Source organism: Aspergillus tanneri (genome assembly GCF_003426965.1).
Source record: "Aspergillus tanneri strain NIH1004 chromosome Unknown AapTan_5_pilon_pilon_pilon, whole genome shotgun sequence".
Classification (NCBI taxonomy): Eukaryota; Fungi; Ascomycota; class Eurotiomycetes; order Eurotiales; family Aspergillaceae; genus Aspergillus; species Aspergillus tanneri.
The window spans coordinates 2013045-2038648 of NW_022984632.1; the positions used below are offsets into that span (position 1 = coordinate 2013045).

General features: G+C 49.7%; 7 protein-coding genes across 7 annotated transcripts; 5 read left to right on the top strand and 2 right to left on the bottom strand.

Annotated features, from left to right (window-relative positions):
* Positions 1-25: 25 nt before the first annotated feature.
* Positions 26-5584, top strand: sec16 (COPII coat assembly protein SEC16; the record flags this gene model as incomplete). Its single annotated transcript, XM_033574650.1, has 2 exons — positions 26-4955; positions 5013-5584. The coding sequence occupies 2 exons, from the start codon at positions 26-28 to the stop codon at positions 5582-5584; spliced, it is 5502 nt and encodes a 1833-aa protein (XP_033422668.1).
* A 619-nt stretch (positions 5585-6203) lies between these two features.
* Positions 6204-7443, bottom strand: ATNIH1004_010074 (checkpoint protein HUS1 family protein; the record flags this gene model as incomplete). Its single annotated transcript, XM_033574651.1, has 4 exons — positions 6204-6250; positions 6309-7077; positions 7149-7216; positions 7401-7443. The coding sequence occupies 4 exons, from the start codon at positions 7441-7443 to the stop codon at positions 6204-6206; spliced, it is 927 nt and encodes a 308-aa protein (XP_033422669.1).
* Positions 7444-10050: 2607 nt separating this feature from the next.
* Positions 10051-14067, top strand: ATNIH1004_010075 (GAS2 domain protein; the record flags this gene model as incomplete). The annotated part of the gene is made up of 1 exon (XM_033574652.1): positions 10051-14067. The coding sequence occupies one exon, from the start codon at positions 10051-10053 to the stop codon at positions 14065-14067; it is 4017 nt and encodes a 1338-aa protein (XP_033422670.1).
* An 887-nt stretch (positions 14068-14954) lies between these two features.
* Positions 14955-17862, bottom strand: GYP7 (GTPase-activating protein GYP7; the record flags this gene model as incomplete). The annotated part of the gene is made up of 6 exons (XM_033574653.1): positions 14955-15319; positions 15377-15695; positions 15755-16017; positions 16094-17465; positions 17536-17763; positions 17848-17862. 6 exons carry the CDS (start codon positions 17860-17862, stop codon positions 14955-14957), a joined length of 2562 nt encoding a protein of 853 aa, XP_033422671.1.
* Positions 17863-18657: 795 nt separating this feature from the next.
* Positions 18658-19878, top strand: ATNIH1004_010077 (aromatic ring-hydroxylating oxygenase subunit alpha; the record flags this gene model as incomplete). Its single annotated transcript, XM_033574654.1, has 5 exons — positions 18658-18744; positions 18799-18951; positions 19053-19234; positions 19292-19707; positions 19760-19878. The coding sequence occupies 5 exons, from the start codon at positions 18658-18660 to the stop codon at positions 19876-19878; spliced, it is 957 nt and encodes a 318-aa protein (XP_033422672.1).
* Positions 19879-20324: 446 nt separating this feature from the next.
* On the top strand, positions 20325-21151 carry ATNIH1004_010078 (putative iron-sulfur cluster-binding protein; the record flags this gene model as incomplete). The annotated part of the gene is made up of 2 exons (XM_033574655.1): positions 20325-20600; positions 20663-21151. The coding sequence occupies 2 exons, from the start codon at positions 20325-20327 to the stop codon at positions 21149-21151; spliced, it is 765 nt and encodes a 254-aa protein (XP_033422673.1).
* A 1746-nt stretch (positions 21152-22897) lies between these two features.
* ATNIH1004_010079 (Mpv17/PMP22 family protein) lies at positions 22898-23789 on the top strand (the record flags this gene model as incomplete). The annotated part of the gene is made up of 3 exons (XM_033574656.1): positions 22898-22996; positions 23263-23571; positions 23640-23789. The coding sequence occupies 3 exons, from the start codon at positions 22898-22900 to the stop codon at positions 23787-23789; spliced, it is 558 nt and encodes a 185-aa protein (XP_033422674.1).
* Between the last annotated feature and the right edge of the window lie 1815 nt (positions 23790-25604).

Genomic DNA, 25604 nt, shown 5'->3' on the forward strand with positions numbered 1-25604 from the left:
GGACCTAGATCTAATGGTATCAAATATGGCATCCGACGGTGTACCGGCCGTGTGGAATCCAGCTTTCAGACCAGACAATAGCAAAGATTTGATTGCAACGGATCTTAGCCTGGACGTCGACTCGAAAGAACCGATTGCAGAAATTACTTCCTCCTCCCCCGACGCATCTACGGTTTCTGAGGAGCTCGAGGCTCCCAATAACTCTACACTATCGGCACCTAATCCTCCTATACGCCCGCCGGAAACGACTGCCTCAGACGTGACGCGTTCCGAGCCTTGGTCGCTAGATGAAAACCCAGCCGCAGTTGGTTCGCTGGAAGAGCCTGAGAGCAATGATGAACCGTGGGAGACGGCTCAAATGAGCGACGATCATGTTTCTCAACCCCTTGACGGATTAGGTGTACCTGAAGAAAGTAGCGTGGACGCGTCCGGCCATGAAATAGAGGAAGCGACCACGATTCTCCAAACGACCGCGGATCCGTTTTCTACAGCGGATCAAGACGCTGGCAGCTTTTTCGAAGGTGGCAATGGAGCGCCACGGTCTGGTGGACCCGAAACCCGGGATGATTCAGTCAATGCAGATGGAGCGATCAATAGTTTTAGCCGGGGTCTTTGGGGGAGCCCTACAAATGAAGACGCGGGGGATGACTTTTTCGACCAATTAAAGACACAAACTAAACCGATTTACATACCACCGGAAACCGAATCCAGATTTGAGGAGGGCGTTCCACTGCTGCATGATTCCGGGGAAACACCGGTCGAAGAGTCCGAGAATAATGACATTCCGATCGACAATATCTTTGATGGCGACGAGGATGACGAGGGAGCGTTCTTTAAAGAGATACAGAGTTCGGAGCCCGCGGAAAAGGAACCGCAGTCCGTACATATTGCACGAAAGAGCACAACCCAAGTCCTCGAATCCCTTGACGTTCCTCCCTACTCCCCAGCATGTGAGAGGTCTCCAACTGCTCAAGAGTTCAACAATGATTTGGCGGCTGTTGCGTCGGACAGTCAACTTAAGCCTGTATCATCCGACGAGGATTTGGCCGCCCGGTGGCAAGCGGAACTATCCCATGAACCCACGGAGAAGGCTGCTGAAGAGGACCTGGCTGCGCGATGGCAGGCGGAGCTTGACGATGATGACGACTTACTTCTGGGGGATGAAGATGCGTCTAGTGTCCCGGAAGCGAACATTCAAGGTATCAACGGGTTTGCTCATGATGCTGTTCCTGTAGGCCTTGGTAGTCCTCTCGAAACTCATCAGACCCCTGCTGTGCCTACTGTGCAGTCTGCATCTTATACTCCGCACCAACCATCCACGTCGGATCTCCTTCAAGGGATTCAAACACAGGGCGTTGCTCCGCAGGCCGGCAGTGCTCACACGAGCTACTTTGCGCCTCAACCCCCATCAAACGCCCAAGAGAGCAAAGCAGTAAGCTTTTCCGAACGCTCGAAGGAAGGCTACAAGTCTCCTTATGATCTTCCGGTTGATCTTACCCGTCCTCGTCGCCCTGTGTACAGTCATAAAACCGTTGTTGCTCCGGGCAGCAATATGCCACCACCTCCTACACGGAGCAGTAGCATGCCGGTGCCCCCTCAGACAACATCTACCCTACCAGCCTCTCCAATGGGGGCATCACCTGGTGCATTGACAGCGGAGCCTAAGAATTTTTATGAAGAACTACCCTTGCCACCTCCGATACCACGCTCGCGGCCTGCGACTGCCGGGCGATATACGCCTAATGTCAGTGCGGCGACAGTTCCACCCTCACGCCCACTTCCTCCTACCCAAGGAAATCAATATGGCGCTCTTTCTGCTGTCGCACAACAGCCTAGCGATACTGTCTCCCAGCCTCAACTGCAACCTCCGGAACGGGTCGACCCGTATGCTAATCTTTTGGCTCCTGGCGCACCGAGCGCACCCGCCGTACCCAGTGCTCCATCAAGATATTCGCCTAAACCTCCCGCTTTAAATACGGGGACAATGCCTTTTCCATCCCCTAGATACTCTCCTGCGCCACCTCCTTCCGCTGCTCCCCCGCCTCCTAAAACCCGTTATGCCTCTCAGCCATCTGGCGGGCCTGGCCAAGGAGCTTCACTTCCGTTCCAGCCCCGCACATCAAGTCCGTTGGCTTATCATGAAAAGGTCTCGTACCAGCCCCAGGAGGGGTTCGAAAAGAGGCCTTCTTTGGAGCAAACGACCAGCTTTTCCCCCTCCAATGGCCCACATACACAATCGTATGAGCAGGAGGCGGTTCATGGTATTGATCGTCAAGATGACACCGTAAGTTCGGGCCCCGTCAGGGTGGATAGTCCTGAAAGCATGCCGACGGTTCATCAGCCCATTTCGCCGCCAAGAAATCGTTACGCTCCCTCAGGGTACGCCGATGATAATGCGAGGTGGCCTGCTCCTCCAGCCAGCAGTTTTTCAACGTCTGCACCGCCGGCCGGTGATTCCCAATTCGCCCCCCCTCGCAGATCACAAACGCAATCTCCTAGTCAACAAATGTTGGGACCAAAGCTGCCTGTGCCGTCCGCTGATCCGTTCCAACGCCCAGCGTCTGTGCATGGCTCTGGTTCTCCGACGAAAGTCGTCAGCCCTTATGCACCATCGCAGGTTTCTGTGCATAATCGTGTTGCTTCTCAGCCACTTGAGTTCATCCCTCCCGAAGATGGACAACAATTCGATCCTCTTGAAAGATGGAGAGGGGCTCCAATTGTGAAGTTTGGACTCGGGGGCTCAATAACCACCTGTTTCCCTAAGCACATTCCGAGGTACAGTGCTGGACAAGCCGCACCGAAAATTAAATCAAGCCCCGGGGAGATACGCATCCATCAATTCAATGATTGGATCCCTACGTTGGAAAATATTGTACATCACCCCGGTCCTCTGAAAAACAAGTCCAAGAAGAAGGACTTGCTCGCTTGGCTCTCCAGCAAAGTTGTAGCATTTGAGAACGAAGGCATTACGGACGCGGCACAATTGCATCCGGACTCTTTCAAGCGCCACGAAGAGAAAATTTTGCTGTGGAAAGTCGTCAAATTTTTGGTCGAACATGATGGGAATCTGGACGATCCAACCCAATTGCAATCTTTGCGCAATATCATATTTCCCCATCTTCAAAGCACCGAGCCTGAACAGAACTATGGTGACGCCTTTCCTGCTCCCACTTCCTTGCAGCCATTAGATGGAACCTCTCGACCCGACACTGTCGACCCTCAGTCACTCGAGAGTGTTCGCAGCAGTCTTCTGGTCGGTGATCGCGAAAAGGCCGTGTGGACTGCTGTGGACCATCGGCTTTGGGGCCATGCCATGATAATTGCGTCGACACTGGATAAGTCTGTCTGGAAACAAGTTGTCCAGGAGTTCGTGAGACGCGAAGTAAGATCTGCTACTAGCAATACCGAACCACTTGCAGCGCTTTATGAGGTATTCGCGGGGAACGTTGAGGAGAGCATTGATGAGCTGGTTCCACCCTCAGCGAGGGCTGGGCTGCAGATGATCAACAAAGTGGACGGACAAGGCACCTCTAAGAATGCCCTTGACGGCCTGAACAGCTGGAAAGAGACCTTTGGTTTGGTGCTCAGCAACCGTAGCCCCGATGATCACCGAGCGTTGTTAGCCCTCGGTCGATTGCTACTGTCGTATGGCCGTATAGAGGCTGCCCATATCTGCTTTATCTTCTCCAGAGCTGCAGTATTTGCCGGTGCAGATGATCCACAGGCAAGCGTAGTCCTTCTCGGGGCTGATCATCGGCATCTGTCCTCCAATATTTTGCATGACCATGACCCCGTATTACTCACAGAGGCCTATGAATATGCAACCTCCGTTCTTGCCGGTTCTCCGATGACTACGCTGCCGCATCTTCTGGCATTTAAACTTATTTATGCCTGGTCACTCGCTGAGCGCGGCCGAAATACAGAGGCTCTGCAGTACTGCGATGCAATCGCTGCAGCTCTGAAGGCAACCACGAAACCGTCGGTATATCATCATCAGCACCTGTATTTCGGAGTTGATGAACTCTCCTCACGCCTAAGACAAACAACCCATGACGAGGGCTCGTCTTGGATTTCAAGACCAAGTATGGAGAAGGTGTCCGGCTCTATGTGGGCCAAATTCAACAGCTTTGTCTCTGGCGAAGACAGCGATGCAGCTTCAACCGGTTCGGGAAAGGCCGGAGATGGAGACGTCGGACCCTTCGCAAAGCTCGCCGGGACACCAACTGTTAGTCGATCGCCGTCGGTCTCGGACATCTACGGACCGTATGCTTCTGCAACACAGGCTGCACAGCCAATCCCCAGCGGTGGTCCTTCACGGTATCAGCCGAGCACTCAGTATGTTCCTAGTTCCTCGCCGGAACAAATGCGTGGGGCAAGGCCATCATTCGACTCTCAGCGGTCTTCATCGTACGGATTCTCTTCGGGACAGCGTCGCGGCTCCCAAGAACCGGCTACACCGATCGACAACAACCTCTACCAAGGCGGCCCCATTTACAACCATTCCCCGCCTGTTGCTGGCTACCAAGGAACACCCCCTCAGACATCTTATATACCTCTCGCACCTGTCGAAGAAGACTCGATAGCGCAGCCCTACGCTGCACCAATCCAAGGATCTCCCGTGAATGTTATTTCTTACCAGCCCCCCGGAAATGCTTCCTTTGGCCCGTCTCTCACTCAACTGCCCACAACTACGTCTCAGCCAACTAGCGGCGGTTACATGCCACCTGTTTCCAGTGGGGGCTATGAGCCTCCATCTGCGGATAACAACGTCAGCTTTGATCTAGAGACTACGGAAGAAAGCGGTGCTGGAGGCCCAATGCAGAAAAAGAAATCATTCATGGACGATGAAGACGACGATGATTTTGCGGCCCGTGCAGCCGCCGTTCAGAAGGCTGAAAAGGAACGAAAGGATCGTGAAGCAAATGACGCTGTCAGAAAAGCTGCTGAGGCGGATGGTAGGTTCCATATCCGATCTCCAGGAATAGCTTGCCACTAACGAGCGTTGCTTTTAGCCCAAAGACCTGCCCCAGCAAAGAAGTCATGGTTTGGTGGATGGTTCGGGGGTAAGAAAGAGGAGAATCCCGGGGCCCAGGGGCCTATCCGAGCCAAACTGGGCGAGGAGAACTCGTTTTACTATGATAACGAGTTGAAGAAATGGGTCAACAAAAAGGATCCCAACAGCAGCACAGTCACTCGGGGTGCTCCGCCGCCTCCTAAAGGACAGGCTCCCCCTAGCAGGACTGCTAGTGGCAGTAGTGCACCACCGCTACCCCAGACTGGTAACCCAGGAGTGGACAGACAGCCTTCATCATCGATTGGTGCTCCTCCGTCATTGTCCAGCAGTCCAGCACCTCCTTCCCTCGGCGCCCCTCCTTCTCTCCTGGGAGCTACTGCTCGATCAGTTTCTACCGGCGCTGCTGCTCCTACTCCACTCACTGCCGCAGCTGGATTGCCACCTCGTCCTGCTACATCATTGAGCAATGCCAGCTCAATTGATGACCTCCTTGGGGCCCCACAGGCACGCAAAGGCAACACTGTAAAGGGGAAAAAGAAAGGCAGATATGTTGACGTCATGGCGAAATAAGATGCCTGGTAATATTGTGGACCACTGTCCAGAAGGAGCTTGGGTCTTCTAAGTGGTATAATGCTAACGATTTCCAAACTTTTGTTTCTTCCTCTTCTACTATCGCACAGTGAAGCGCATCTTGAGTTCAATTATAGATTCATTGAAGCCCTGCGCAAAAGTCTTGCATACCGCTCCGGGTGTTCTTGCTTGGCTTACTGTTCATGTACTTTATTGATTTGCACTACATATTTCTTCTCCCTTGTGCTCTATTTCTCTGTCTTCATTAATTTGTTTTACTCTGAGACACGATTTTTATTGATTTGTGGGTTCTTTTGATTCACAAGCATGGCCTGAGTTCTGCCGAGAGTTTAATATTACTATAATAATTCCATCATCAGTATTCGTGTTTCATGATTTATCTACATTTGCTCGTTGTGCTTCTATAAATTCATAGTATCTTCGTAAATTAGTTGGGAGCATGCTGTGCCCAGGTTAAGCCGCGTAAGAGTTAATATAGTACTGCAGGACCGGAGGTTGAGCATTAGCCTTGAACGTTTAGTTTCTCAAGGATGATCGCATCTCACCGTCAGACAGGACTCTTCCCCGTCCAAGCCTCCGGGTAGGTACACATAAAGAATCAGCGCCGTCTCATGAACGAAACCTTGATATACGCGTAAAGAGCATCTATCAGCACGAGAAACGCCAAATTCACGAAGGCGTACGGTATCTGGGCCAAACTTACAGGCGACCACCTTGGGACTCAACCTTCCAACGCTTAATACCCGACCCCAGTCTCTACCATCAATCCTCACCTTGGCCCATGCGGCCTCATCGTTTTCGTTTAACCCACGCATCCGCTCACTAGGCAACTGCTCGATTTCTGTCTGCGACAACTGGCTCGGGTCCAGGGACGGATTTACCAGATCCGTCCAGACACTCGAGATGCGCAATGCATCGGTGGCAATTGCCAATTTAAGAGACCCATGCATATTGGCGGATAATTCTAGTTTGGGAGAAGACGAAGACGCGCCGGAGAACCCAGTCGAGGAGGACGAATTAGTAGCATCCGCTGCTAACTTGGTAAACCTCTCTGATATGCTCTTCAGCTGGGCCAGACTGGGTAATACAATATGTACATCTGGATCTCGACAGCGTGGTTCATGAAGACCCTCGACGGCGGTCTCGTGCAGCACCTTGACGGGCACTTCCTGCGTGATGACCGTCTCGCGCTCCCGAGGCCCGGAGGGACCGGGCCTAGACGAATTCCCGATATCATGGTCGCTCGTCTCGCCAATGCCTATGCCAAGGGCATTGGAGCCGACAGTCCAAGATGAAGCATGTACAGTCAGTGCCAGGAGAGGAACATTGCCTTTCTTGGTTAATCGTAACTGAGCGGAGGCGGCGGCGACGGCAGAGCGAAGTGCGCGATGGAGAGCTCCCACGGGGACTTCTAGATTGATGACCCCCGCATTGGATTCAAGGATATATGTCTGTCCATCGAATATGGCATCCTGGTTTGGTTAGGTTTTATTGAATTTTAATGATTTTTGTACCCCTTCTTGAGACGTGCCGAGTGACTTACTACTGGTAACTGAGCCCAAACCTGGGTGCCTTGGTCGGGGATGATGGTGAATCGAACAACCTCATTCTCTAGACGCATCCAACATACTTTCCCTAGGGAAGAGAGAGACGCAGTTAACTCTGTTCCGCAGGAATTGGTACAAAGTTAGCTGGATGTCCATGGACGAGCGTACATAGCTAGCAAATGTAGCATGTCGTCTGGCAACGCCACACATCGTGCGGTGCAATAACGGTGAATGGAAGAGGAACGTACTTGAAAAAGTCACAATATTGATTAATTTGCTTCGAAACCGCATCTTGGACCACGGGATATCATCGTGTGCATCGTTGAAGCTTCGACTCTTCGACTCTCGTGAATTCGGTCGATGTGATTGGCTGTCACATGATGGGGCATGTGATGGAGAGCGAGCTAGTACCAATTAGGCAATCTCATACATCGATATCAGATCAAATACAATAGAATAGTTTCTACTCAAGGAAATACAGTATTGAAACTAAATTAATATGTTAATACCTTTGTCGCATATGATAGTATTACATTCAATCAAAGAGAAATTTACTTTTGTTTGTCGATTTCAGAAGCACCACGTACAAGCCAGTTGGCCCAGTTTTCCCTCCTTGATATCATCAGTACCACTATATAAGATACCCAAGGGACGGTGATTATTTTAGAAATTCTAGGCGAGATTTCAGGCAAACGACAATGTGAGATATCTCGGTGGCAGCACAAACAGAGGCCGACTTCATGTAAGCGCATCGAATCCATACGGAAACTGCATTTCCAAGTTGATGACTTGGACGACAATTCCTTTCTTCGCTGCTCAGTGACATTATGATCTTAGCCAGCATTCCTGGAAAAGCAAATCAAGAGATATGGTTTTCTTTGGAGTGAGCTAGTGGACGGTAGGGGACGCGAGCAGAAACGATGCAGAAGAAACCTTCTTCAAAGACGTCTCCAACTAACACGGAGTCTTCGATAGTAGTTGGCGATGCTTCTACCACTGAGGTACAGGAGTTACACCTATTCCAAATCCATGGGAAATGAGTGCAGAGGGCAAAGGCAAGGACTTTGGGCTCGAACCAGATTTTTATGGAGAATGACCCAACATGGAGACAGAATCGTCTATCTGCATGCCCAGCTTGGAAGAGCTTGGGAATTTAGCATGGCTTTTGGGTCCAAAGTCTGGCTTGTTGTGGTCCTGACTCAGAAAAATCGTCTGGTTGGTGCGCGGCCAGTACCCTTCATACGAAACACAAAAGTTTGTCCCTTGCACCTGGCAAGACTGCCTTTCATCTTGCTCATATCATTGGCTGAGATTTCAAATTAGCCCTGTCAAGGTCGGTGTGGCCGAAACAGCCAGAGACTTCTTCCTGTTGCCAGACGATGGCGCTTCCTTCCATGTGCTCAGGTCTAGTAAACCGGAAGACGGAAGGGAAGCAACAGAGAAATTGAAGAGGTTCGTTGACTATCAAATCCTGTATTGTTTCGCCCCCCCCCCCCCTTTTTTTTTTTTTTTTTTTTTGAAATTTCCATGATACTCTTTGCGTTGACGCAGGAACTTCAACATCAAACAGGCAATCGAATTGACGGTCCATACGCGTCGGAGCAAGGGCACTGTCACCAAGCAATTGGGACTCTTCAGCTGGAGAATAATCTATCAATGGTAAGCAGTCCCGGATACGTCGGAAGTTATGGGAGTTCCCACAGGACATCAAATCCCTTCCATGGTGGCTGTGAAGACTACTTGTCAATGGTCAATCTGCAAGGGAGGTCGATCAAAGATCAACATCTTAAGATCGCACTGGAGTGATTCGAAGCGGAATGCCCGTTTAGGCTACCGGACAAGCGCCGTGGGTTGAAATTCTGACGGCTGACATGGCGATGGGTGATATTGCATGGGGGCACCTATGGAAGATGAAGAAGAGTACCAATACGATACAGCTTGGTGGATTCTCGAATGGTTCAGATCACCACTGGAAGGACCCAATGCGACTGAAACCAAGTCGTTCTCTGCCTGGAACCCAGCAAGAGGGAATCCACTGCAAGCGAATGGGCCAAGAGTGGGCCATGCAAGTCGTACAGGTTTCGTCCATCCTGACAGATCTCGCGATTGATGGGCGTGGGTGCGTCGAATTCCAGCTGCAGGAGTTAAAAGCATTCTTCTAAGAGTCGACCGTCTTGTCAACTACCTACATACTCTAGATGTCAATATGGAGTACAGAGTGTGTCGAAATTAATAATTCATCGAGAAAGCTAACCCCTTTACCAGTGCTGGGCGGCTCCACTCGCGTCGGTCCCTATTCTAAATCCAATCAACCCATCAATTATTACGGACTTCGGTCTTACAACTCACGGCTGCATCGCTTGGAGACCAGAACAGAAGCTCGAGCTGGCCTCGTTCATACTCTCTCCTCGTCATCCTATCGTCATCTCATCTGTCCCTCGTTTAGTCTTCCAGCAACCACCCAGTTCTCTCCGTCCTTTCCCAGCCTTTTCCGTCATTTCCATTGTGATTTATCACATCAACCGACCTATTTTCTTTCCTCCATCGTTCCTCTGCATTACTGCCTCTCTATTCCTCGGATTCCCTCCGTCTCGTTCCCTCACATTCACTGCTTGTCAAGCCTCCCCTCTTCCATCGTCGATCGTCTCACCCCATTTCGATCCGTTCGATCATTGATAACCATTCCTTCGGCTTGAACTCCCAACTGTGCACCTGCGAGTTTGCGTCCCCAGCATGCTTGCTTTTCAGCCGTATACTCTCTTTCACATGTCTGATACCGTTGCTCGACATCCGTCTCCAGAAACACGTTACTGATCTTCTTGTTTTTTCTCCACTGTTCACCCCGGGTCTTCTGGGAACTTATCTGTCCTCGAAGGTGGCCGCGTTCGTATCCTCGACATGGCCACCAGTCGCGTCAGCCCCGTTCGTCCCCCTGTTCACCTTGTCCCCTCGCACAACCGGGTGCATCCTATTCCGCGTACTCCCTCCCCAAGCCGACGCGCGGTACTAAATTACCAGACCATCGACCCTCTCCTCGGCAATCTATCGCCCGAGTCCACCCTCAAAGCACTGTCTTCAACCGACGCGGTCCCGAAGAACGAACAGGCCGCCCGTGATATTCTCTCGAAAAGCATCTCCCAGGTTTCTCCAGCGGAACGGGCCCTCGGAATTCGGGCTGCAATTGCGGCGCAGAGCCTAAGCTTTTGGTATAAAGAAATACAGGCATGGGATTGGCCAAAAAGGGTAGATGTCCATCTGGGCAAGGGGTTCATCCCACCATCCACCACGGCTGAGCTTGCTTCGTCCGAACCGGAATTCTGGGGCAGTCTCCCTGCTGCCGTCGTCCTAGAGCATGAGAAGAGGATCGAGGAGATTCGGGACGGGATGGAAAGTTTGAACGTCGACGAACTGAAGGAACACGTTCTGAATGCCCACATTCCATCGCGGTCTCGGCCTTCGTCATCGAATAGCACCATATCCGTGCCGCCTCCTCTCAGCTATGTCCAATTGAGCGACTTCACCGCGGTGATCACTGCCACCATACTACGCGCCCTTCCCCTTCTCTCGCGCCTGAACAGCCTCCTTTCCACTTGGGATGTTCGATTGTTGGTCCTTCGCCAGGTCCCTGGATTACTTTGGAGCTTGCGAATCGCCCGCTCGGAGCTAAATTCCGCCCTGGATTCGTTAAAGTTGCGCAGTACCCCGACTGAAAAAGATGCTTTGTATTCCAGAACGAATTATCATGCCAAACGCGCCGAGTTGGAGACCAGTGTCCTTTCCGCCGGCCGAAGAATGGACCGCATGCTCGATGCCCTTGAGGGTCGCGATGATTCCTTACCTGAGAGCTGGATCGACGATCTGGAAGCCATCGAGTCGGATTTTGGTTCCTGGGTCATGGAGGCCGAGAAGCGCACTGTCGCAAACGAATGGCAGCGCATGGAAGACACCACAAAGAAGCCAGAGAAGCAAGAAGCCATGCAAGCTTCATCCAGTCCGCTATCCGACAACCCCAGTGGTATGGAGCCAGCCCTCAATGGACCCGAACCTATTTGCACAACTGGACGTTCGCCGCCCATGGAAACCATCCAGGAAGAACCCATTAGCCCGGTCGAATCTCTAGCGGTAGATGCTGACAAGGGCGACCAAACTGCTACCATTTCCAATATTGATACCCCACCAGTTACTGCTGAAACTCCTGAGACATCCATCCTCGAGAATTCATCTCTTATCTTGGAAACTGTCGCCGAGAACACGAAAACCCACCCAAGCGAGCCAGAAAAGGCTGCCGTTGAGGTAATGAAGAACGATCCATCAACACGCGATGCACAAGAGCTTGTTCTGGGAACATCGGCTCATGATATGTCTCGAGGCGACTCGCCCTTTATCATGGAGAAGGAAGAAGTTTCGACTCCAGCGTTAACAGAGGACGCCACTGTATTTCCATCTTTCCAGGACATGAATTCGCAACAGCAAGCAATCCACGATCGTTTGAACTCTGAACAATTACCTCCCAGCCCAGAAAGAAATATTAGCAGGCGGGATCAGTTACCCCCTCTTCTCATCAAACCTCCCAGCTCTTCGTCACTTCCCGAGACAGGCGAGCAAACATCGCACTATTTGACATTGCAGGACAATATCGACAACAGCTCAACCCAGAAACTAATGAACGCCGCAGAAAATTCACCGTCTATGAACGAAATGTCAAGCATGGGCCAGGCTGACTCGGAAAACCCCGATAACGCTACAAATACTGCTGACCGTTCTACCCAATCATCACCTGCGCCGACTGCGTCCAAAGTAGTGGCGCTTGCTCTTGCTACGACCAAGCCTTCTATCCAGATACCCGATTCTGTGGTAGTCAAGCGAGTTGAATCGTCCTTATCTCGGCCTACTAGCCCTGTACAGCTATCTCCGAAGCCTTCTGTCATATCTTCGAATGGCCAAGGCCCTGCAGCGAGCGGACAAGAAGCCCGCTCCCCAAGGAAACCTTTAGAGAGTCCGATAAAACTGTCCAAGTCTCGACCCGGACGCTTAGAGCTCAGTAAAGACGATGGAAAGCCTCATGCCCGGCGGACGTCCAACGCGTCTGCGGGCTCCTTTTCTGATTACCCGTCTCTCATATCTAGCCCGGAGATGCGTGAGCCTCTCACTAGCTCATCGAATGGAACACCTCGTTTTCTCAAAACCCCTCCTCAGTTCCAGCCAGATTACGAACCACCTCGGCCGGTGCCTTCTACTAGCGATCACACTCTACGAGAAGACCGTCTCTTTCGTCTCCCGAGCCCGATGGCATCCCCGCGTACGGCAGTCCAACATAACCGAAACCTGAGTCTCCCTCTACAGCGTTTCATAAATGAGAGACTAGAGTTAGACTTCGAAAACGAGACTGAGATAGGGATGGGCAATCCTACGTCTAGCAAAAGAGCAGTGGGATCTTTTGCAACTTCAAAATCCCAAAACAAGCAGCAATCAATGCCGCCACGGCCACACGGCGATAGATGGTCTGCGCCTAACAATAAAAGCCGAGGCCAACGGTTAAATTCGCGTGAAGACAATTATACACCGGCATGGCACAAATCTAGCGAGGAAACACCCAACACCCAGGAGCAGAACCCGGATGCTTTTGTGAAAAATGCTGTCCACAAGGTCGTCAGCACAGAGCCAGCCCTTCATCTGACTACTACCCGCTTGAGGAAACAATTGACTGCGCATCCTAGTCTTGAGAGCATTGGGGCTTATAAGTCTAAACCCCAGGTTGAGGGTATCTCTGCCAGCTCGAATACTGCGAAACCAAGCTCCCGATCCTCTACTCCGAGTAGCCAATTTAGGAAGCCAAAAGACCACCTTGATGAGAAAATCAGTTCCATACTCACGACCCTTCCAACCCGAATTCACCTCGTGTCAGCCGAAGAGCGTGAACATGATGAATCGGCTGCGTCGTTATCACTGCTTTCCAAGGCAAGGGAGCGGTTTCGCTCTATGTCTCCACAAGGAACAGCGTCACGCAGCGACACACCTACTCCTTCTCTGACTCTCACGCCTGCCGTCTCCCGCAGAAGACATTCCCATGCATATGGCCCGGAGGAAAGCTCCGTCAAGCTCTACCATCTGCATCAGGGTGGAAAGTCCGCTCCTACCAAGCTTTTTGTGCGCTCTGTCGGAGAAAAGGGAGAACGGGTGATGGTACGAGTTGGAGGGGGGTGGGCCGATCTGGCTGAATACTTGAGAGAATATGCCATTCACCATGGGCATCGACACGTGTCGGAGACGCCACGTGTTGAGGTTCAGGGACTGTCATCTCGTGAATCTACGCCGAGTTACTCGCCACCGGGGAGCCGGCTATTACCGGCCAGCAATGGACGGAGCACTCCGTCTCGACCTCGATCTGTCATCAGCAATCGGCCATCATCCTCGTTGGCTGTCCGCAAAACGCGACGGGCGTCGAACGTGTCAGATATGACTGATTTCAGGGCAGTCAGTGCTGGTGAAGCACTGAATATGTCGCTTTCCCCAAAATCCATAGTCTCATCTCGTAGGCGGCTTTCGGTGTCTTCGAATACGTCCACCGGCACAACGTCATGTGTCAGTGAGATCCGCCATGGATCGTATAGCTATTCCCCTTCAACCACTGTAGGAGGTGGTAGCTCTCACTCTATTCCACTTGGTCTCGCAGGGCCCAAACCACGACCTAGACATGTTTCCATGACACCGGAGAGTGAGGCGTGGGTAGAAGACGTTCTCGGGCAGGCACGGCGAAGTTCATCGTTGCGACCTTTTACATATGGCCTACCACCCCCGGAACAAGAGCAACCTGCGGTGAAGACTTCCATTTTGCCTAAGTCTAGAAGCATCAGTGACCTTGGGACAGCTGGTTCCAGCAAGCGAGTCGCCCTGCGCGGTCTTGGCAACCGGTGACGTCCAAAGCAAAGCTACCCTACGGGCTATTATCTTCGATGGTCCCTCAGTTTCTTGGACCTAATACTCTATCTTCTTTCTCCATTTTCTTTCTTTCTTTCTTTTTTATTTTGCTTTTTCTAGCATCGGCGTTTACCGTTGGTTTGAGGCTTGGTTTATTAAGACAGGTATCAAAAGTGTTCGTCATCTGCATGGTTTTGGTTGTTATTCTGCACTTTCAGGGAGTTTTTTTCTTTTTTTTTTTGTACTATTTTATTTCTTAGATCTGCCTTGCCTTCCGTCTGTCAGCACACATTAGCGAGCATCTGTTCTTTTTCTTTCTTTCTGCATACAATATTCTTCGGCCGGCTATGCCTTCATTGTCATCTTCGACCTATTTGCAGATATCTAGATACCCTCATTCAAAGTTTATGTTAGTTCACTAGCTTAGTTTTGTCCGTAATATTAGTACAAGTACAAGGAGAGTATATTGCACAAATCACGTAGATGCTCTGTTGAGAATATTGTTTTCAGTACTTGAGGACTATTTTGAAGGTCTGGGTGATCGGACAAGTGACATACATAGGCTGGTGTTATTATTTGGTAGGCAACTTGGCTGGCCTGACTATGTATGTCTATATAACAAATGAAAGAAATGGAACTTACTGGAATCTATCCCAACGACATTGACCATTTGAGACAATGTAGCATGTAGACATTTCGCAATCAGATTAGAGGAGATAAAAGGAATAATAATAGCACAGGCACTACAACGCCAGCCCATCATAATCATCAACTGATACACATAACCGCAATAATACTTTGGACTCGAAAGCAAGTCCGGTATCAAAAGAAGCGAATCAAACGTTAAAAAAAAGAGCACGTTCTAGTTGATACTGCGGAAAACTCTACGGTGGACTCTGTTTCGGACTGGGCGGTTCCAAGGCTGGTTGTCGCTTCCAGAAAATTTGCTTCTTGAATAGATCTCTTAATTCCAGCGAGATGACTTTGGCTTCCGCGTTGGATCCTTCAGATGGTGGTGCACTGGGCCTGGCATTGACGCTGCTGCTAAAACCGGCGTTTGCGGGTTGCTGACGCGTTTTGCCTTTCCCGTCATCCGCGGAGCCCTGGATTGGACGTCGTTGCAGTGCTGAGGGGGCAGGGAAATTGTTCTTCTTATCTATAGCCTGGACTGCGCGGTCGAAACGACGGAAAAGTGATTCGGCGCGGGTGAGGATCGGCAGGAGTTCCATGGTGTTGGAAAGTTCGTTGACTGGAAGGAATTAATCATTAAGTGCAGCGGGAGTGACCGAGCCGGCTTATAGCTTACTGTACTTCAGGACCTCGTCAAAATGTTTCAGATGGTCCATGATCACGTCTCGGTGCTTCTCTAGGATTGCTAGGGCAATGAATAGGTGAAAGTTACTGGTTAGATAGTCGGTCCAAAGAGTCTCCCAGAGACGTAGGATATCGGCCCATTCGAATTCGCGCTTGTACCATACTAAAAGCATCCGGAAGAAGAAAAAGAAATTTGTACTGTCGGCAGACTGAAGATGGAGATAGAGCTGAGGGTCCATTAGTTGCAGGAGATGATCCAAGGTAAGAAGCTGGACGCGCATTCCGGACTGATCACGGAGGAAATTTCGTTCCTGCAAACAAGGAAGTGAGTATATGTGCCCTCATCACCGGCTTTGGAAGTGGCCAGTACCATTCGATCCATAAATCCAACGAAAGCCCAAAAAGCAACTGCGTCGTCTTGCATCACAGCGTAAATTGGGGCTAAGAGATCACTCATGCCTTGCACATAACCTAGGTCGGGGTTGTATTCATTGTACGTCAGAAGCATGTCCTTCATCTGCTCCAAGTGCACGTTGGTTCCCGTGTCGGCAAATGGCGAATCCGGGTCTGGATGAGGAATATCCTCTCCGGCAAACAGAGGGATTGTGCGGTCCGTACGGTGAACATCCTTCTCTGTAGAATGTTCCCAATATTTGGGGTGTTTTAGCCAACGTACAGCAGTTTATACACGAGAAATAGTAAGAATTACCTATGCGGTTTCTTTGCTCTTTCCACCAATCGTACTGTTCGGTCGTGGAAGAACCTTCAATCATTGTTTCCCACCAAGCTCCTTTCAATCGAATGTACTCATCTCGCTTAGAATTCATCAATGCCTGGCGTTCGTCTCTAGTGCTATCCCATGGGTAGACTCCGAGAAGGAAGAGCCATGCTTCCTTTCTCACGCCGTCGCTGGGGTCAAGACCTCCATGGAAGATTCGCTCCTTCACTTCCTCGACAGTAACATGCAATCTGCCGGTACTTGGGTCAAAGAACCCTTCCCACTCCTTCAACTTTACAATCTTGCGTCGCTCGTGGATGGCCATAGTCCCCGTCTCCAGCTCTAGGATCTCAAAATCTCCCACGGAGCTATTTTCCATTTCCAGAACATCTCGGGCAGTCCATATCCGTTGATTTCTTTCCCTCTCACTCTGCTCGGAGATACTCATTGCCCACCGAGCCAAGTATAATCTGGCGCTGTCAAACTCATCCTGCAGGGTCTGAATTTCAGGCGTTCGCATTAGTCGACGAACTTGCGGGGGAATCCGGGGACTGTCGGCTATCTCGTTGGCGGTGCGCCTTGTAAACGTCGTGATCTTGCTCAGCTGCTCTAGTACCTTCCATCTGGTCTCCTTGAGCGCTTTTACGAAGGGGTCCATTCCTGCATCTGGTTGCCTGTTTTCACCGGGTTGCGCTGCACTGGCGACTGGAGCAGATCTCTGGGTCTCTGATTCGCCAGCCGTTAACGATCGACCAAAAGACATTCGATCTTCATCGGACGGGTTGATTAAATAAACACTGTGATCGACGGCAGAGCGCTGGACTTCGGTGTATCTCCGAAGCCACCTCAAGACTTCATCACCGCCCCAAAACACATTGCCATCCTCGCCAAATGGATCAAAGGATTCTCTAGTCCTCTTTCTCTTTTGCAGTATCGTCGACTCGCATTCACTATCATGGAAAAACAGTGCGGGAAAGCTATCGCCCACACGGGTGTTGATGACCAGACTTCCAAACCACCACCCTAGACTCGGCGGTCGAACAAGTAACGAGTATATCTCGGAGAGCGGTACAGCAAAGGCATATAGGCCGATTGGGTCCCTGTAAGTGGTTGTTGCCGGTAACGGGGGAACCAAGTATCTCTGCTTTGGAGGAGATGAGTCGTCTGCGAGATCGACTTTGACATAGGTACTGTATGCGTCCCCTAAGGAAGATTCCGGAACCCAGGCGAGGAGATAGGAAGAAGTATCGGTATTTTTCGAAGACGCCACATTTTCTGAACGTAGTGATGCAGGCTTTTGTTGAATGAGGGCAATGAATCCGGGGATATTATCTTTGGAAGAAGGGGTCGGATGGACGTAAACCTGTAGAGACCCGGATGGAGTTAGTCACTCAGCGATTCATACAAACAGCGTGGGCTGACAAAGCACTCACCTTGCTCTTAGAAAAAAGTAATTTGACCCCTCTCCGAGACGTTGCATGCGAAATGGTGTTGTACTCGTCCTCTTCGTCGTCGCTGACGTCGTAGAAGGAAGCGGTGGGTGATGGAGGGGACGGAGGAGGTGTGAACTTGGCACTGGAACCTGTCATATTCTTCGACGACGGGAGATGTTCAGTCTTCTCTAGATAGCTCAAATGATGTGGCTCATCGTCCTTCTGTGTCTATCCGATCATCAAGGCTGCTATGCTAATGACAACACCGAGCGATGGAGACGGCGTAAGTCACGACGTAATCGAGGGGCCCACCTGATCGGCGAGCATGTGATCTCCGATCGTGATAGAGAGAGCAAGAAAACGTGCTGCGCTGCTCAACAATGGATAACCAGTCTGTTGGTATGGCTTCAAAGGGGAAACAGGTGATTCCCTGGAGAGAATCGCAGAGAATGAAGCCTCTCTAGGCTGCATTCCATGATTGACATTCTTCATCGCCACCGCTAACAAGGGAGCAGGCAACCACAATATTGGTCATTCAACCGCCTCCATAGCCTAGCCCTCACCACCGCGTACTATAATAGAGTGTGTGATGAGAAGTTCGGTGCTTGCAGTCCTAAATTTTCCCCTTATGTACTGCGTTTATAAGATAAACTTGATGAGCCTTCTACTCTGTACAAGGCGTCAGGAAGTGAGTGCATTTACACGATCGACATTGCCCCGCTGTAGTTCTCTCGCGCTGCCCTTGTTTTTATTGCTAATAGTTGCTCTGCGCATATTTTCTTTCCACAGCTGTCGAATCTCATGTTACATGGCATTGCCTGTACAGCTGCTCCAGAGTGCTGCTGTTTCACACTCATTGACACATCACCTCCGCCATCATTCGCTAGATGCTCAAATTTTTAGCTAAAACCTGCACACCAACTGCTCCGGATTACATATCCTTTTCAGGTAACGATACGCCTGTCCAATGGAGTCCCAGGATGAGGACTCGAATCGTCAAATCTTCCTGGCGGATGGAAACCGGTTATTATTCATATAGAGATAGAGTGCTTGGAGCTGCGATCGAAAGAACAAATAATCAGAAATATCCAACACCCTAAAGGGCAGACCGGGCTGTTCACAATGACTGAGCTTGCGCGCACCCTGCCAGCTTCTTGGTACTGCAGCCCTCCGCTTTATCAGCTTGAGCGGAGAGCTGTGTTCATGAAGGTACGTGCGCTAGTAGCCTCGATGAAAAGAAAGATCTATCTCTGATTTCTACAGTGTTGGTACCTACTTGGCCCGGTAAGCCGATTCCGGAATATCGGAGATCAAGTCGAGTATGAAATAGCTCAGCAACAAATTCTCGTCTCTCGAATCTCCGGGGACACTCCTTTCCCTGAATCAGGCGAGATCGAGGTTGTTTGCGCAAAGACTGTAAGTAGTACTACCATGCAGAACGAAACACCGGGAGTGGTTTGCATAACCCCGAGCCTCGATTCCATAATCTAAGTGAAACTGGTTTAACTTGAGTTCAGGGACGACCACGTCGCTGCCATGTCACTCCCACTGGCCTTGTCTTTGCTACTGTGTCGGATGAAGCACCAAGTTTCCAGGAGTATTTCCCGGACTTGGAGCCGTTACTACAGAAAGTGGACTTTACCAAACGACCCTACAGGCGAAGTATAAAATACGAAGGGCGCTTCAACTGGAAGACAATGTAATGGCCTAGCTCGATGAATGCATAGGGATTATCCTGATCTGAGCTTTTTGACAGGGTGGATGGCTATCAGGAATGCCTGCATTGCCAATATACGCACCCGTCGTTCTCTGTGTATTATCCGCCAACTTTCTACAAGGTCCACAACCACCAGAATTTTTCGCAGCATATTGCAGATCCGAAAAAGCCAGATGATGGACTGTTTCTCTATTTCTTCCCGAACTGCACTCTGAATGTTTATGGGGGAGGGATGTCGTCTTTCCGAGTCTGTCCAACGGAGGATCCAAACATCACCAGAATGGAATTCGACTATTATCATTTGGAATCTGGCGACAAATTTGAAGACTATTTCAATTTTGTCCGGCAGGTAGCCATGGAAGACTACGAGCTCTGCGAAAAAGCGCAGGGCAACCTTGAACAAGGAGTCTATAGTGAGGGGATACTGAACCCGGAGAAAGAGAACGGCGTTTCCTGTGAGTATGATGCATGACTGGGGCTACATTTCTAACGACTCATGTTTTCAAGATTACCAGGATCGAGTCTTCGAGATGGTGTGTGAGCAACACATCATTGATAGGTTGGACCACATCTCTCTCGACTCTACCGCCGACGGTCACGAGAGGAGTCTTGAAGCTGCTGCGTGATGGTGCACGTCAACATATGTAATTGTTTTCAAAAGGCATTGAGCTCGAAGGTATTGGAATAGCCTCCGTGTAGATGGTTTAGTATTGTCAGCAGAAAGAACTGTTTGACAGTAGAGAGTACAAGTTGGCAGCCTACAGGAATATCAACATACTATCCTATATCGCTAGCAAATTCTGTCAACGCAACATCGGTAGATTAGATCCTTGGATGACGCACGCGCCCTGGAAAAGCCCTCCCAATCAGGCAATACTATGAGGGGTCAACGCTATTTGCCATGAGCGCCGATTCTACCTAGGCAAGAGAAGAACTAGGATGCACGATGGTGGAGACCAGGCGGGCATTGATGCTGATCAACTTGGGGTCCTGTTAATGATTTCTCTTAAAGCACTGATGGCTTCCTGTGCGAGAGGAAGGAACCACTAAAAGGTTTCTCTCCAGTGATAACATGAATTCTTTCAATGCCGTTTTCCCCGTGGCGCCTGCTCCCATGCTGGTTGCATTGCTAGCGGGAATTGTCTTCCTATATCGAGCCTGGCGCCATCTCTCCATCATTGGAAACCTGCAACTACACCCCACAAAATCCAAGACCTTCGATCCAGCCACAAAGCCTGACGCCGTGAAAGATGAAGCGCACAACGTTTCCAAGGAGCCAGATTTTCCCGCAGACTGGTGGACAGGAAAGAACGTCTTCGAGCTCGAGAGACGAGCCATCTTCAGTAAAGTGAAATAGATAGCTTCCATAAAAGCTTTATGGGATTTTTTTTCACTAAGTCTAGTGAGTAGACATGGCTGTGTCTGTCCCACCGCAGTCAATTTTCCAAACCGGGGGACTATCGATCATTCGAGGTAGCGGGATTTCCTATCTTCTTGGTGCTGGGAAAAGACGGCGTCGTTCGGGCATTTCACAATGTCTGTCGTCACCGAGCATATACTGTCATCGAGAAAGAATCTGGATCGTCTCCTGTCCTCCTCTGTCGATATCACGGGTGGAGCTACAACACGCTTGGGCAGCTCATTAAGGCTCCTCACTTTGACCGCGTTTCAGGGTTCGATAAATCAGAGAATACCCTCTTCGAGATTTATTCGTTTACAAGCGAAAGAGGCTTTATTTTTGTTAATTTCGACGCCAGCGCAGTGGTGCCACCACCTGATACCAGCATCCTGGATGCTTTTGCATACAAGAATGGTATTCAGGTACAGACTAGCTGGGTAGCAGGACAGGCTATTGAAGGTGCATTTAACTGGAAAATGTGTCGTGAGTTTTTCCCCTAATCCTGCGTCTTACGTTCGGTGAAATGGTGATTGACTCCTCACAGTCAGATACGAACAATCTGTAGATGGTACCGGATTAGAGCATCTGGCAAAACAAGGCGCGTTTCAGTATATTAGAGGTATCTTGAGCTCTATCCAAAGAAGCTCGGACATTTCTCTAGTCTTTCCCATAACCTATCTCCATACTATCAAAGGTACAGAGTACTGGTATTCGCTGAATTTCATTCCCGTATCTGAGCGAAGGACCTCGATCCGATATGACTTGTTTTGCAACAGTTACGCAGGAACCAGCTCTGGTGCAATTTCGGAGAAGCTTACGAGCCTTTTGGCTAAAAGGGTTAGCGAATTGGAGATAGAATACCAATCCTATGCTTCCGGAGAAAGGTAAGACACACCACTATGCATTGGAGAAATGCATCTATACTGACACTTTCAATTTGCAATAAGTGACTCTGTCCCCTCGAGTTTTTATTCAGGTAGCTTTCTACATGTTCCCCATGAGGGAAGTCTACTAATGTGGTGATTAGACACGCAGAGGGATATCCTCAACCACCTTGAATCACATACAAAACTTGAGAAACTAAAGGGCACAGAGATATCTCCAGCTACAAGAAAAGCGAGAAGTAACACGAGGTTTCAGCAGGCTGAGCAGTGTAAGTGAGCAGTTCTGTATAGGTGTTTCATCGACACAATGGCTAAATATTGCAGTATGTAAACAGCTCGACTGTCAAAGTAACCCCAAGCATAAAGACCTTGCCTGGTGAAGAGAAAGTGTAAGGGCTCCTAAATCTTTATTTAAAGACGATTCCTCTACAATCTAATATAAACATACTTGTTTCCATATCCCCTCTAAAGAGCACGACAGAATCCCCGGAGGATGGTAGACATTCATATTATAGTCCGCATCTGTCAGTTATTAGCCGATTGACGGTCTCGCACAACCAGTTACATAATGTAGCATCCCTGTATATTAAGGGCTCTGTAGAGTGAAATTTGCACCTATGCCACAGCTTAGCACTGCACATCTTTCTAGCCGGATCCCTTTCCACCGCCGTGGCCATTTAGCGAGCTGTGGGATTCGAACAAACTATTCCTTGTTATAGACCTGGTTGGGCACTATCTCCAACAGTGGTCTCTTCAGACTCATCTGGTGTCTTGCCACGACGCCACCAACCCGCCCGGAGGATGGTGAGAAGATCTATATATCAGTTCCCAGTCTTGGCGTCCGAAAATGTGGTCGATTTGTTTGCAGGAATGGCCTGGCCACATTGCTTATCCACTCCTCTTGCCCTGTTTTTTCTCTGATAATCATAGCCACAGTAACATACTCACTATCCATCAAGTTACAGTGGACAGTCCATTAATCCGCTGCTATTGATTGATTGATTCAGCGTGTAATCCATCTTCTTTCTCACATCCCCGCCAAGAGAGATCGGCCCAACCGTCTGCTAGCTCCACATCTTGCAGCGCTCCAAACCGCACAGCTGTGAATCTCGTATCTTTTTATATCAACCCGTGTCTCCTCCAGCTCAATGTCCAGATCTGTCACTTCAGCTGAGGATCTCCGAACCAAAAGCGAGCCGTTAAACCTTCGGACCGGAAATCAACCATCAAGCCAATCATATTGCACCGCAAGGATACAGTCGTACCTCGCGTTCGTATAACAGGGATCGCCGCTGATCATCTACAACACGAGTCAGTCCGCTGTCCTGGACGAAAGATTCCACGTGTTTCCTTTCTTCCATGATGGCGTTGCCCCCGGTCGTGAAGGCTTCGCTTCAGTCTACGCTGATCAATGCCGGGTCAAATATTCTGGCCCAGGGTATCCAAGCACATCAGAATGAGGTATGATTCCCAGGCCCTTTGGATGGCATCGATGGTACAGGAATCGGCGAAAGACAGTGACAGCAGCCTGTCAACATCTCCCACCCTGGAAAAGTCACGATTTCTCTAGCTCTAGACTACCTACATGGCTATTCACACAACTCCGACCTGATGGATTTCACTGATAATTACCCTGCCAATCGGCGTCACCATGCATGGAGTAATATGCAGATAATAATACCTGCAAATACTCCAACATGGGATGCCGGGAGGATCCGCTTCCACAGACACCCTTTGAATTAGACCGTCAGGCATTGTGGCTATTTACCACGTGTGCCTTCCTGATGTCACCCTTTACCTTTTTGTGGCTTGAAGGCCTGGAGGCAGCATTTCCCGGCTCATACGAGGACCCCAGATCCAAGCCAGAAAACGGGAAGGAGAAAAACGCCAGATCGAAATTCAACGTGAAAAATATCGTGGCCAAGGTTGTGATTGACCAGACAGTTGGTGGCGCCTGGAACACATTCCTTCTGATTTCCATCATGGGGTTCCTGCGCGGACAGGACTATGAGAGCATCATGGGACACGTGCGAAATGTACGCATCTTTCTCGTTTCTCCCATCAGAGGATTTTGCTAGGATTTATTTTTGACATTATGTGATAGGAGTTCTGGCCCCTGCTGTTCGCCGGGATGAAACTCTGGAGTTTTGTTTCGATCTTCAACTTCACGTTGGTGCCTGCGGATAAGCGAATGCTGTCTGGAAGCCTTTTTAGCGTGGTCTGGGCCATCTACCTAAGTTTACGATCTGGGTAGTTGCAGGGTGCTGGGGTTAGCCAGATCTTTGGGTTTTGGCATGGTGTGCCTGCACTGGCTGGTAGAGTTTCGACTAGTTCCCGGGCTGGATCCAACGTGGATTGGTTCTTTCGGCTAGTTGGGATGAAATAATTTTAAGGTGGATCGTAACGCACTCTGCAGTTGTTAAGATGTTGGTGGATTTGTGACTTTGGCTTTGTTGGAACTTGGTGGGACCAAGAATAGGGGCAAGCATGCTCACCTAAACCCGAGGGGCGAAAAGGGGTACACTCTGAACAAAATATACTCGATAGAGAGAATGTATCATTTCGGGAATATTAGAGGACAACTCCTGTTGCTAGTTGCTACTTGTCACGCAGAAGAGGGTTTCATACGGACTGAGTCCCTAGGTTCTCCGTAGATCAATCCATACCATATTAAGTTCCACTGACGGGACTGACCACGAGGCAATGAAGTTTCAAAGTTCAAAGTTCAAACCCGTTCCTTATCTATTGATCCACCTGTCGACCACGCGTCTGATCTGACAATGGCCCCCAACCTCCTGTCTCAAGTCCTGTAGTGAGGGACTAGTGATCGTATCTCTCACCCAGCTCTTCGTGTAGCGGATTGGATTGGATTAGATGCAGTCCACGTTTCCACTAGCGCAGGGGCTGAAGAGTTCCAGTTTCCGCCTTGTCTTGTCAGATTGTCCCTCTACGGGGGATGTCCACGAAAGGATTGTTACTTGAGGATGATTACGTAGTATTATTTTCCATCGGAGGAAGGGGATATGATGAAGGAATTGTCTCCCCTCTACAAGCGGGCAAGAAACCAAAGATGGGCCGGTGGGATGTTCGGACCAGCTACGGGTGTCCCTGGGCACTAAGCATATCCACAGTGGGGAGATTGGCCCAAATCGAAAGAACTGAGAAACTATTAGAGACTTAAGAGGAGAGTATACTCCGCTAACGGCCGGGACGGAGTATATAGATCCTACCTACTCCGTTCTCCGTACTAAAGAACGGCCATGCTCCGCTCTCCTCTGTACTTCTGGAGGACAGAGAGTACCTAGGACTTCGACACATCACTATCGAGGAACTGCGCTGGCGGCAAAATGCAGAATTTTATGCACGGAGAAGAGATAAATCACACGCCAATGTTGGTGGATTGACCAGGCCAATTGGATAGATTAAGTCGTCTGGAGGTCTACCGGGGGGAGTACTTGCAGCCGGATTTCTAGTTGAGGTAACCATTGACCAGGAAAATAGGCGGCAGTGGGTCGTACTTTAAGGAGTCATCGTGGAATCCAAATAACAGGCAAAGAACGGTGGTCTCCCAGAAAATGGTCCCACTATATTGTGCCCAAGCCTGCATTGATGCATCTTCTTCTCCATCAGCGCGCGAAAGAGATTAGACCTCATGACCCTTATGTGATAAAAGTTGATAGATACATACATACTCTGTAAAACTAAATATAACCGCTACGGCACTTGTATGGATGCGTACGGCATGCCCGTCGCTCACACAGCCCCCATGCTGATTGGTATGTTTGTACTTTAGCCCCAGAAACTAAAAAGTCAGAAGTGGCTCGAAATACTGCAGTAGGGAATGGACTTTTCCCCAAATTAGTTTTCTACCTGCAAGGTGCAGAAAAAGTTGATGGTTTTCCAACCTGTGGACGTCGATCGCAAAAATGGGTGAATATTCCATGGTTCACTCTTCTTTTTCAAGAAAAGAAACTCAACTTATTACTATAATTTGATAACACTATCAGGATTTCTTATGAGTCTTATTTAATAAAAAATAATTTTAAAAAAAAGAGCGTGCTGAATGTGT